Source organism: Felis catus, chromosome B4 (genome assembly GCF_018350175.1).
Source record: "Felis catus isolate Fca126 chromosome B4, F.catus_Fca126_mat1.0, whole genome shotgun sequence".
Taxonomy (NCBI): domain Eukaryota; kingdom Metazoa; phylum Chordata; class Mammalia; order Carnivora; family Felidae; genus Felis; species Felis catus.
Window position 1 is genome coordinate 78261454 of NC_058374.1, and position 12356 is coordinate 78273809.

The 12356-nt window shown below is 48.4% G+C and overlaps 1 protein-coding gene across 10 annotated transcripts in view; it reads left to right on the forward strand.

Annotated features, from left to right (window-relative positions):
• SCN8A (sodium voltage-gated channel alpha subunit 8) overlaps positions 1–12356 on the forward strand; it is a 179174-nt gene that overhangs the window by 148534 nt on the left and 18284 nt on the right. For 7 of the 10 annotated variants that reach the window (XM_023257081.2, XM_023257082.2, XM_023257084.2 and 4 more), the window contains 2 exons: positions 1838–2011; positions 7846–7968. In XM_023257081.2, the coding sequence (XP_023112849.1) occupies positions 1838–2011; positions 7846–7968 (297 nt within the window). The remainder of the gene's footprint in view (positions 1–1837; positions 2012–7845; positions 7969–12356) is intronic. The other 3 variants (XM_023257086.2, XM_023257085.2, XM_045061826.1) reach the window with 1 other exon arrangement.

A 12356-nucleotide genomic window follows, 5' to 3' on the forward strand; every position in this document is an offset into this window, starting at 1 on the left:
AATACCTGAAGGAGCCAGGTCTCTGGTATAAAGGATATTTATATTCCCGTCGCTGTAAGTGCTCATCATTAACCCGGGACACACACAGGTTCCTCCCCTGCTGGAACTAATTATCTTGGCCTTTGCTTTCATTTTAGCTGGATTATAACTGTGGAGACCTGGACAGGGTCAGGTGTGAGAGAGCCGTTTCCCAGTTGGGTAGATTTGAGGACAGTAAGGACTTAGAGACGCTACACATTTTCCTTCTTTGAGTTAAGGGAAAGCTGAAAAATATAGAACTTTGAAGTGCTTTGAAAGAAGGCAGGCACAGGGCACCTGGGTGGCTCAGTCAGTTAAGCGTCCAACTTTGGCTCAGGTCATGATCTCACGGTTCATGAGTTCAAGCCCCGCGTCCAGCCCTGTGCTGCCAGTGCAGAGCCTGCTTGAGATTCTCTCTCCCTCTCTCTCTGCCCCTCCCCCTACCTCTCTTTCTCTCTCTCAAAATAAACTGGAAGAAAAAAAAAAAAACATAGCAAAGTGAAGCCACAGCTAAAATGTCTGAGAAAAGACAAGAATGGGGTTAAAGTGGGACTTCAGAGGGAGGGCCTAGAGCCTCCAGTGACAGGAAGCTCAGTCTTGTACATCTCTCGTGTACTGGGTGACAGAACGGATCTCTGCACAGGGAGGCGAGGGGGACGTTGACATGGAAGCCTTTGAGGTTTTCATAGAGCAGACGGGGTCTATTTGTACCCAGACCCTGAAAAGGACTTTGGGCCCCTGACCACTGCCCCCACTGCCCCGTAAAGAAACTGGAATATCTGATGTCCTTGTGCCTCCATGTTAGAAACGTGTCTGCAGGCAGCCCGATTCTGTCCTTCCTTCCAGAACTGTCTGGAGTGGGACCTCCCGTTGCACGACACGGGACTTTTGTGCCACTTGTAGCTTTCTCTTGTGCTTCGGGACTCCCTCTTCCCCCTCTCCGCAGCCCACCACCCCACTCGTGGGAATGCTCATACCTTCATGTCAGGGAATTCCCTCGTTCCGGGACTCCAGGGAGAGAGATTTTCTTCGCTTGGGCGTCTCCCAGCCCTGTGACCTTCCCCCTGTATCGGTGGCATCCAGGGCTGAAAGGAGAAAAGATTTTGTCATACAGACAGAGAGAGCATTGGCAAGGACACAGAGAAGCCAGAAGCCGCACACGCTGCCCGCGGAAACCTAGAACGGCGCGGCCACTCTGGAAAGCTGGTTGGCAGTCCCTCAAAACCTGACACCTCCGGTCCCCCGTCAGCCGGAAGTTCCACACCTGGGCCCTGTACCCTAGAGAAACGAAGACAGGTCCACATAAAAACTTAACGCATGCACGTTCACAGCAGCACAACGCACAATAGCCAGAAAGCAGACACGCGGCGTCCGTCAGTGATGAGGGTAGACAAAGCACAATAGAGCCACACCATGGGGTATTCTCCATCCACGACAAGAATTGCAGTCGTGACGCCTGCTGCAGCGCGGAGGACCTTGGAGGCCGCTGCGCGTGGCGTAAGAAGCCTGTCACCGAGGGCCACATATCGTATGACTCCGTCCATGTGAAGTGTCTGGAATGGGCAGATCTGAAGAGAGAAGGTAGCCTAGTGGCTGCTTGGACTAGCGGGAGACGGGGAGGCTAGAAGGTGGCGGCGGGAGGGTGTGGGGTTTCTTTTAAGAAGCCCCGTGGGGCCGGGCAGTGGGGCGAGAGAGACAGGAAGGCGATGACGAGGACGACAGGCCGGCCTCAGGCGGAGGAGCTGCCGGGGCAGTGGGGGGACTTCCGGTGTCACGTGCAGCCTTCAGGCACGTCAGGCAGCTGCTGCTTCTCTTTCAGGCCTTCGAGGACATCTACATTGAGCAGAGAAAGACCATCCGTACCATCCTGGAGTATGCCGACAAAGTCTTCACCTACATCTTCATCCTGGAGATGTTGCTCAAGTGGACGGCCTACGGCTTCGTCAAGTTCTTCACCAACGCCTGGTGCTGGCTGGACTTCCTCATCGTGGCTGTACGTGTCCTGCTTTCTACTTCCCACCCCTCCCAGCAGGAAAACAAAAACAGGGATGCTCCTCCCTCCAATGGCCACGGTTGCCTGGGGACGTAGATGTCGGACAGGAGGTAGACGTAGGTTTGGGTACAGTTCCTTTCAGCGCACTCAGATCTTAACTTTGGGAGAGGGAGCGCTGAAGCCCCTACGTTTGCTCCAGGGACTAACCACCCAGCTCTTTGCTCTGGTGGTTTGGCTTCAGAGGGTCAGAGATTAGGAATGGGGGGAGGGATCACTGGGGTCCGCGCCCCTTGCTGTTAGGCCGGGAACGGGAAGGTTCTTGCCCCACACCAGCAGGACGTCCTCTTTCTGGTGCCAGGAGAGGGGCGAGGATGAGGTGGGTGCTGCTGGGGTACAGGTCGGCGGGGTCGGGGGGAGGATCTCGGCAGGCTCTCCCACTCACCATTCCTATGGACGCTCCCGTCAACTCAAGGCTTGTACCAGACTCCTCTGAACCAGTCAGTCTATCCAGAAGAGACAGGGTTCCCACCAGAATACCCCGCCCTCTTCCCACACGTTGCCATTTCCACAGTGGTGCTCAAACTTAAAAGAATCCTTTTTTCCTCCAGGTTCCAAGACCGTCTCCCCAAGGCTTGGTGGCCTCTGATCATCTGCAAGGCTTGGTGCCCATTACCTCCTGTGTTGTTTTTCAGGGTGGGAGCTGCATCATCTGTAACTATTTCTCACCCCCTCCTCCCCAGCCCTTGTTCCTTGTTGGCGCTTCTAACCATGATGAATGCTTCTTATTCTGTGTGATCACTGAAGCTCTTTTCTTCTAGCCAATCGGCATTTGAAAGAGGGTGAATGGGAATTCAGGACCAGGGCCTATGGAGAATTCACTTCCTGCTGAGTGCCAAGAAAGTGGAGTGTTTGGAGGCTGGCTTGGCACATTTAGAATATAGGTTTTCTCAGCTGTCTAGTAAACTACCTGTAGAGTGGCTCTGGGATCCACAATAGAGCAGCATGGAAGTCTCTCTCTCAGAAAGCAGGAGCCCAGCACTCGGCACCAGAGATCCCTGCTGTAGAAACGCATTCCTGTTCCCACACGGTGTCTGCAGCTTCCGTGGTTAAGGACTCCTTCCAGGAGCTGTCACTCTGCTCCCCTTTGCATTCCCTTTTCAGACATCAAACCTTTGGGAAGATGCCCAAATGAGGTGAGGAAGTCACCCTCTGCCCTTGAAGGCAGCCAGGCGGGTACTGCCCCGGAGGGTGCCAACATGAGACCCCTTCTGATGGAAGGGTTCTTCCCCCCACAGACGAAAAGCTTAGGTTCTAAGAATTAAGGAAGGGGCTTGAGATATGGCCCAGAGAACTAAAGTGACACTGGGCCAGCTCTCTTTCCACAGAATAGGACCACTTGGAGTCGGGTGGGACACCTGTGGGAGTCCTAGAAAGCCCCTCATCTTCTGGGCCTTCCAAGAATTCAGATAGATAATCCACTACCACACTTCCAATAGCCGTCAGAAAGCTGTGATTTAGAACGGATCTTCCCCACCATGACCTTTACCCCTTGCCCCTGCCCCAACCTGAGCTACTGATTCTCTTCTCTCTGGGGTGCACAACCCCAGAAGCCAAGGCTATTGATCAGGTGTCCCGCTTTCCTCTGGAACCCAAATAAGCTGGTAAAAGCATTGATGGTCCTACACATCACCATTTATTTAGTAAGCACTCTTTTTTTTAATGTTTATTTATTTTAGAGAGAGTGAGAGACAGAGCGTGAATAGGGAAGGGGCAGAGAGAGAGGGAGACACAGAATGGGAAGCAGGCTCCAGGCGCCGAGCTGTCAGCACAGAGCTGGACGCAGGTCTCTAACTCACGAACTGAAAGATCATGACCTGAGTCAAAGTCGGACGCTCAACCAACTGAGCCACCCAGGCGCCCCTCCACTTAAAAAAAAAAAATTTTTTTTTTAATATTTATTGATTTTATAGAGAGTGAGAGAGCACACTTTTATCACTTTTTATACTGGGTGGCAGAGAAATGGACAGACATGTAGCCAATTGACAGCAGTCCATAAACTACCCAGCTTTGGGGAGTTGCCGGATTCTTACATTGCCCTGAGACCTGACAGCGGTTCCTGAGAACATCTCTGTACAAATGTAAGCCAAATACCATTCCCTGTGTAGAGTTGTCCCAGAAGCTGGAGTGGGTCACGAGGGGCAGGCAGGCATGGCCCCCGCCTCTCAGGCACTCACACCAGCTCGCAGGACCACTCTGGCCCCATTCCAGGCTTATGGAAATCCAGCATTCTGAGAACAAGGCTCTCTCAGGACCCTCCCACCTACTGACTTCTCTTGGGCAGGACGGCGCATTTAGTACCAAACGTTTATTGAGCACACACAACGTGCAAAGCCTCCCGCCAGGTGCTGTGAAGGATACAGAGAGCAGAAGATATGACTACTTCTCTCTAAGGGCCTGAAAACACAAATAACCACGCACGAAGCCACATGTGCTGAGTGGGAGCAGCCCCAGTCCATACTGTGGCTGCCCTGTTTGCCACTCCTGAGTTCGACTTGGAAATGCACAATGAGGCCCAGAGGACACCTGCACAGCTGGAACGATCAGGGTTTTTGCTGTCTAATGCCTGTGGCATTCTAGAACATCCAGCAGACATAAATTTTAGGTCCTACTCTAGCACCGTCTATGAGAGACTCTCTTCCTCCCATGTCATCCCCCAAGGACTAGATGTCCGAATCTGTTAATCAACACTATGTCTGTGTCCCTAATGGAGTCTCATTCCTCTGTGTCGCTCCTTAAACCTGCTAAGAGTACTTTTTAGAATCACAGGGATAATCCGGACAACTTTCAAGGTTAATTCTCTTTGGTTATAAGCCATGTGAGTTCCCAAACAGAGATAGTATTTTATTTTGCTCAGGTCCTTGGCTGCACTGGAGATCTTGTCCGGTAGAAGAATTTTGTCATCTTTCCCCCAGGGAAATTTGCCACATCATATCCGGAGGCTAGCCAGCATATCAGTTCCAGGGATGGGAACTTTCAGAGACCACTCGTCCTGAATTCAGACTATTACAAACCTTCTCCGTTTGAAAATGTCCACATCATTTGGAAAAAGTCACCCAGTGTCCCCTTTTTTTTCCATTCCTGCAGCCACCCTGAATTTCGACTTCCCCTCAACTCCTTTCTTTTTTGCAGGTTTGATTCTTTCCTCAAAGTATACTTTCAGCAATGATCTGATTACCTCCAGTGAGAGTTGAACATGGGGACTCGAAGGATTGTCAGAGCACCCTCAGCAGCTAAGGAATAGTCCAGATAGGACCCTTGCTGACCCTGCCTTGGGAGATCTTAGCTAGATTAATCAGTTGAGCAGCACATCATCTCAGCACTGTTTGGAGCCAGCCTCCAGACTGGCATCTGTACTTCCATCCTTCTCCCCACCTCAGGCCTCTTTGTTATCAGAGTAAGCACCCCCTTGAAGAGCCGGGGTCTTCCTGCCGTGTGTGGGGCCCAACGCCCCTCAAACCTCAGTGTTTTGCACTCTTTACGTGGCATAGTTTCTCAGGATGAGGTCGACTCAGGGGTATTTTGAACTCAAGACACTTGGCCGGGATGGGATAGCTCACCTTCAGATGTACCTGTTAAGGCCTAAGAATCTGGTGATTTTAGATTGTTTGGGGTTAAGAGTCGGCTGCACCTGGCAATAATTGGCAAAAGGTACCTCCGTGTAGATTCTTAGTGATAATGATAAATGGAGGCAAAATGATTGTTTGGTGCTACTGTGTTCTAGATAAAGCTTTTGAGGCCCTTGTTTTAGACAGAAATTGAACTGCGAACCATGTACCCTTCGAAGAACGTGAGGAAGTAGGCTTTAATAGTACCCAGATTTGCTTTGGGTACTGCCCAGGGCTCCAGGGAAGATCCCTACACTGATGGATTATGAGTCTGTGCATAGATAAAGGGCCACACCCCTTTTTAAAAACAAATCTTTGAGCCTGCTCACCCTTTCCCTCCCTAGGTCACTGACATCCTACTTCTGCCTCCTGCCAGTCCTGCCGCTTAATTATAAAAACAGAAAGGAAGGAAGAAGGAAGGAAGAAGGAAGGAAGGAAGGAAGGAAGGAAGGAAGGAAGGAAGGAAGGAAGGAAGGAAGAAATTATTTTTAAAAGGGTTCTGTACAGTTCCGAGATCCAGAATGAAAGCCCTTGGCTAGAGAGAAAAATCAACAACCGAAACCCAGTTATCATTTGTTTCCATTTTTCTCCTCTAACTCTGCTTTCACGTACCAATTTAGGCTGAGCAGGGCTGTAACCACCATTTCCCACGAGAGGGAACTTAAGAATGATGGATGGGAACATCTGAACCTATCCCAGAATTGGGTGGTGCAGGACAAGGGAAAGACTGTTCCAAGAAATGCAGAGGCCAGACATTTTAGCATTTGATCAGCTAAAGGTAGTTTCCTTTGGTGGGAGGTTGGGTCAGGCCTCCCAGTTCAGGCCTAGGCAGCCCTAGTATGCTTGGCATCCAGTGTTCTGGGACCACGTGGTAACAGCTCTGAGCTCCCTGGTAGAACACGGTGAGTTTGTCTCTGGAAGAGCAGGAGGGCATTTGACCATCACGACTGCAGGCCTGGAGACCTGCAGACTTCTCCCCAGCCCGGCAATTTAGTCAACTCCATATCATTCAGATTCCAACAGTCCTCTCTTGAGATAACTTCATTTTACCTGCCAGGGGGAGGGGTGAACTCTCTGTGGAGGAAGGGGCTCTGGCCTGGGAAGCAGGAGAGTGGGTCCCTCCCTGTTCCTGGCTCCAGAACTGCCCATGTGACACTGGTGTATGGGTCTCAATTTCCTCACCCGTAAATGTTTTAAATTCTTCCAAGAATCCTACCAGCCATTTTTCTAATGATGAGAGCAGAAGATTGTCCTGGAAAGGACAGACCCGAGGCCAGTTCCTTTGGAGCTGTTCTGGAGAGAAAGAATGGGGATCACAAGGAAAAGCATGGGTTCAGTTTTCAGACCGCCTGCCTCCCCACCCCCCCTGCCCAAGTCCTCATGGCCGCGAAGGAGTCATGGTTGTAGTTCAAAGATGGAGGGATTATTATAGTTGAAAGTGAGAGAGAAAAAAATTGCTTAAGTGAGTTCTCGTGGGGCCAAAACTCTGTCTAGAAATCGCTTCCTTTGGTTCTTTTCGTCCCGGGAACTGCCAAGCCAGCCGTGGCGCTTACTGGACGTGTTTCCTTTGCTGATGTGGTAACTCGTCACGTTCTCCAGCAAATGGTTTCTCGCCAACCAGCAGCAAGAGAGCTTGTCCCTGTTGGAAATCCGCGGTGAATGAGCTGAGGCGGGGGCAGCTTGTGTGGAGTGTGTGTATTTATCTGTATTCTTTTCCATAGGTACCATTAAGTTTGTCTGGCTTAATTTAATGGCAACTTCTGGGAGCTGCAGAGGCTGTAAAGGGCGAGGGTAAGGTTTTTGTCATCTGTTCAGGCTCCTCTCCTTCCAATGGAACGTCCTCATTCCCCCTCTCCCTTCAGCCTCCTCCCTTTGCCAACCTGTATGTATGTTCTACTGCCTCCTCTCGAGTTTCTCTTCCCCTTGTGTTTTTTCTTCTGCCTCTCAACCTCCTTTCCTTTCAGGTCGTTTGAGTCCAAGTTGAAGTAGGCAGCTGGTGTTACCCACTCTCTCTACCTGGGGCGGGGGGGGCCCAATCTGTGTAATCAGTGCTAGGGGCTTTATTCTAACACTCTGGAACCTCTTTTCTTTTTTCTTTTTTTTTTTTTTTCCTTTGTTTTGTTTTGTTTCCTTTTTTGTTTTTTGTTTTTCTCTTCTGTTTCCGTGTAGGTCTCTTTAGTCAGCCTTATAGCTAATGCCCTGGGCTACTCGGAACTAGGTGCCATAAAGTCCCTTAGGACCCTAAGAGCTTTGAGACCCTTAAGAGCCTTATCACGATTTGAAGGGATGAGGGTAAGAAACTAAGAGCAGCTGATCCTTCTGCATGCTGATGGAAACTGTTTACGCATGCTAGAACTGATCACATGGTGGGAAGATCATTCAGACACGAACTGTGATGCAGCTGCTGATTTGATCCTCCACTCTCTCCCCGCACCTGCCCTGTGCGAGGGGGTCGCATCAAGCTGCCTCATCACATTAATATGGGCCCCACCCCAACAATGTGCCATCGCAGAACATGTTAACGCTGGCTGTTCTCATTCGGCCTGGCTTACCTGTAGCACTCGGGGCGGCTTTCTGGGCTGTTGGTTTTAATAGGGAGAATCACCAGGTGCAAAGAAGGGGAATTGTAACCCACAGACCCACTGAAAAGCAGAGGCCGCAGGCAGGGTGAGTGCCATATAGGGGCATCAGCCAGGTGGGGACTGTGGCCTTGCAGTCGCTGAGAAAGCATCTGAGAAGGGGCTGGAAGGCGTGACCGCAGGCCTGGAATTGGGAATGGAGCGGAATTTGGCATAGCCCTGGGAAAAGAAATGCTTTTCTTTCTATTCTGATTCCTCTTGTTGCACCTTGTTGTTCTCAGCCCAGTCCCATAAGGACTGGCAGCCTCTGTCTGATAGCAAAGCTTTCCTCCTCACCCCCCCACCCCTCTGTCCACGCTCTGTGGTCCCCTATCCTGACACAGTCAAAAGGGCAATCAGGTACGACACCAGATGACCATCGGCTAGTTCTCCTGAAATTTCTGCTATTCCTGCTCTGGTGATACTCCACCCGAATCCCAACGGGGCAAGGTGCTGTCACCCTGCCAACTTAGGAACGAGGCTCCCTCTTGCTGTCTCTCTTGGTTCAGAAACACTGCGCGTGCGTGTGCACATGCACACGCACGCACACCTTAAAAAGTCAACTTCCTAAAATCAAGTGGGCAACTGGCTTTTGGTGGTGATAGTTGTCCTGTGGTAATCAGAGAGGTCTGTTATACTTAACGAGACCAAGAAAACTCGTTTCGATTCAGATGTTGAATACATGCAGGAGAGCAAACCAGAGGATGTGTTTTTAAATGACGGAATCTCAAAATGTAGGAATAAAAATTAAATGGTTCCCGTGGTCCCCAGGGAGCAAGGCTAATTGGAGAAACTAGGTACCAGGACAGTGCTCTTCATCTGTGCGTTCCTCATCTGTGATCCCTGGCCACCGTTCCACAGAGCCACCCACGGTCGTCCAGGAAGGTGGAAATTTTGCTGCGATTTGGGGGTTTTATTCTGTTTGTTCAGTCAAATGCTTCTCACAACAAATTGCGTTTCTTCGGTAGCACAGTCACAGTGTGTTTTACTGGGTATAAACTTTCCGCAGCCCGCCTGAAAGCATCCGCAGGGAGGTCGGTTCCACAGCCACACAGACTTACTTTAACTTAAAAAAACAAACCAGAGTTTGGGAGTGTCTTTCTCCCACCGATAAGAGAGATTTCAGAATGTGTGCAGTAAGGTCTTTGTTATGTTCAGGCCAGGTTTAGGGAGAGAGAGTATAGTTCAAAGTGTCCCAAGTCTTCAGACGTAGGATTGCAGTGCTCTCCCCTCCTCCCCTGCCTTCCCACTTTTTTCAGAAAGGGCTGGTTACAGTTTTTAAATAAGTCCCATCAGTTTTGTTAGGGTGTTGATAATCTGTTTCGGTGACCGGGATGCTGAGGACCTGAAGAAGGCTGTTGCAGACAGTACTTGCCCCATGGCAGCCGAGCCCAGTAGCCTGTGCCCCTCCACGGCCCCCAGCAGTGATCCTGGGCCTCCAAAAACCAGACCGGTAATACCTGAAGGAAGCCCAAGAAAAAAAGTCCCCAACTGACCCTTGCTACTTTCTCCATCCGGATGCTCATCACTGCCAGTCCTAGCCCATGGCAGAAGTAGTCCGCATTGACCAGCTGGTGCCAGTGTGCTCAGGAGGAATTTATTCCAATAATCTGGTCGCCGGAGCCCTTTTGCTGGCCACACCTCTTCCCTCTAGCCCCTCCCCCTTCCCTGGACTCACAGTTTTTATTCCTTCCAAACTTTTGGTTGCCAACCTTCAAGTCGTTTAGCAACCCAGAGGTCCAGAAGCGGTGATCAGAAGAGCAGAAAGTTTTCTTTGAAAAAGCATTTGAGAGTGCAACCTCTACCTCAAGGTTTTTTCGAGTAAGATAATTTGAGCAAAGACCAGTTTGAACCCAAAGCCAGGGTTTCCAACAATGAGTGTTCAGTATAAGGGCAGCTCTGATACAGGATCGTCATTTGGTTTGGTTGATCCCGGTCAGCCTCCAGCACTGTCCACCTCTGGTTGGGTGGCGGAGAGGGCTCGGGATCCCATCCTGCCCTGCAGTTTCCCGGCCCTTCTGCAGAAGAGTAACTGCAAGAAGCAAAGATTGAATCTGCCTGAGCTTATAGTAAGTGTCCCAGCGATAAACAGAGTTAGGTGTATACGTTTTATATGAAAGTTACTTTTCTATGGGGCCGTATGTTTTCCATTCTTCGGTGTGGGTTCTTCCGTACCAACACTGAGAGATTATCCTTAGAAAGTAAGAAATCTTAAATAAGAAATCTTCTCAAACCAAATACCATCAATGCAGGTGGGCTCCACTGTCACTGTGCTGCTCCAATGATCGGCTCAGACCTTCCTTTGGGAGGAAACATACAGCCCTAGCCTGTCCTGGGACAGTCTTTCCTCTCTCCTTCCTCAAACCAAACACCAGAAAATTGAAGCACTCGTGCTATTGGCAAAGGAATACTTAATGTAGTTCTTTGCTTTTCTCTCCTCCATAGTAATCTCCATTAAAAGACTGTGCTGTGCTACTAAATTTTTGAGGGTACATAATGCTATGAAACATGCATGCATTTTTGTTGATTGTCAGTACATAGTTGTCCATTAAAGCCATGTTCCCTCTGCCAGATATTAAAAGCCGTTTGACAGATTTTTATAGTATTTAACGAACAATAATGTTCTAGGCATTATGAGAAGACACCAATGCTGTAAGAATTAGTATCCGTAGGAATTTTTTTCGTCCGTCGAGTGAGATTTGAATCAGTCATTAAGTATAAATTTCCATTGGAAAAAATAACTCTGCAGATTGCTAGAACCAAGCTTTGAGTAATGTTTCTGTTCCTAGTTTTTAACAATGAAGTCCGTCATAATTAAAAGCAATGTAGAATAACGTGGGAGTTATTAAGGACCCATTTGTGAAGTGACTGCCCGTGGAAACTTGAGTTGTCATTTACATTTACCTATAGTGTGAGAGTTCAAGAAAGCGTGGTTTCTTGCCCTTTGGTTGCTGAGAATATCAGCACAAGGACAATTTTATGTGGAGCACAGTTCAACAGTTCCCACTACTAGCTAATGTCTACAGCCAGGAAGAATTATTAGTAAATTTCATCAACTGTTTACTATTCAATTCCTACAACTAATCTAAGAAGTTTTTCTTTGTTTATAATGAACAATTGAAAGTACATTTACATCGTGTAAATGGGTTTTATTGGATTTTATAGGATTTTTATGTCCTATGTATTCGAGAACAAGGCTCCATAAATACTTCCATCTATTGATTCTTTTAATCCGACCTATGAGTATAAAAGCGGGAAGAGGTCACTTTGTTAATTAGCTGATTATTCTTCCCTGCTATAACTATTACTGCATATTTAACTGTAACGCTTTGTAACTTTAACACTGTAGGACAGGTTAGACTGGGTTAAGATAGAAGACTTCGTAGAGGAGGTGGATTCTGAATTGAGATAAAATGCAGCATTTCTAGGTTGCAAATCTTTTGGGGCTACTTCCCTGCTGTACACTCATGATGGTCTAATAGGTCATGATCTCTCACCTAAGCTCTCTTGCAAAATGCTATCGCATAGACTTGAGCTTCTGAACTCTTGATAATCTACTCGCTTACCGTTCAAGAAATGATTATTCCGTTTATGGATCATCCTCCTCTTGCCTATTCATTCGCACATTTCATTGCTTTCTGGTGCTCCACCAAAGGGTGAGAGCAACTATAGAATGAGGTAAAATTCAGATCTGACCACCCGCCAACTTTGGTAACATAGATAAATAAATATGAATATCATTCTCCAAAATAACATTGGGGATTTTCCAGATTTCAGATATTCTGGCTTGCCTCCCTCAAAGTAACGAACAGCGGAAGGATCACCATTTTATACTAATGACAGAGCTATTAAATCTAAAAGAGATTTCTTGGTCTAAGAATTAAGAAATAACTACCTCTCAATCTAAAGGCCTTCATCTGTGAATTGGAGAAACACAAAACTAACATTTTAATCCAAAGGAGAGTGACTCCTCAGTAGAATATCTTTGCCTTTTTTGTATAGGACAGAACAGCTCTTCTCAGCCACACATTCCTGTGAGTGACATTGCAATGTAAGGCAAGA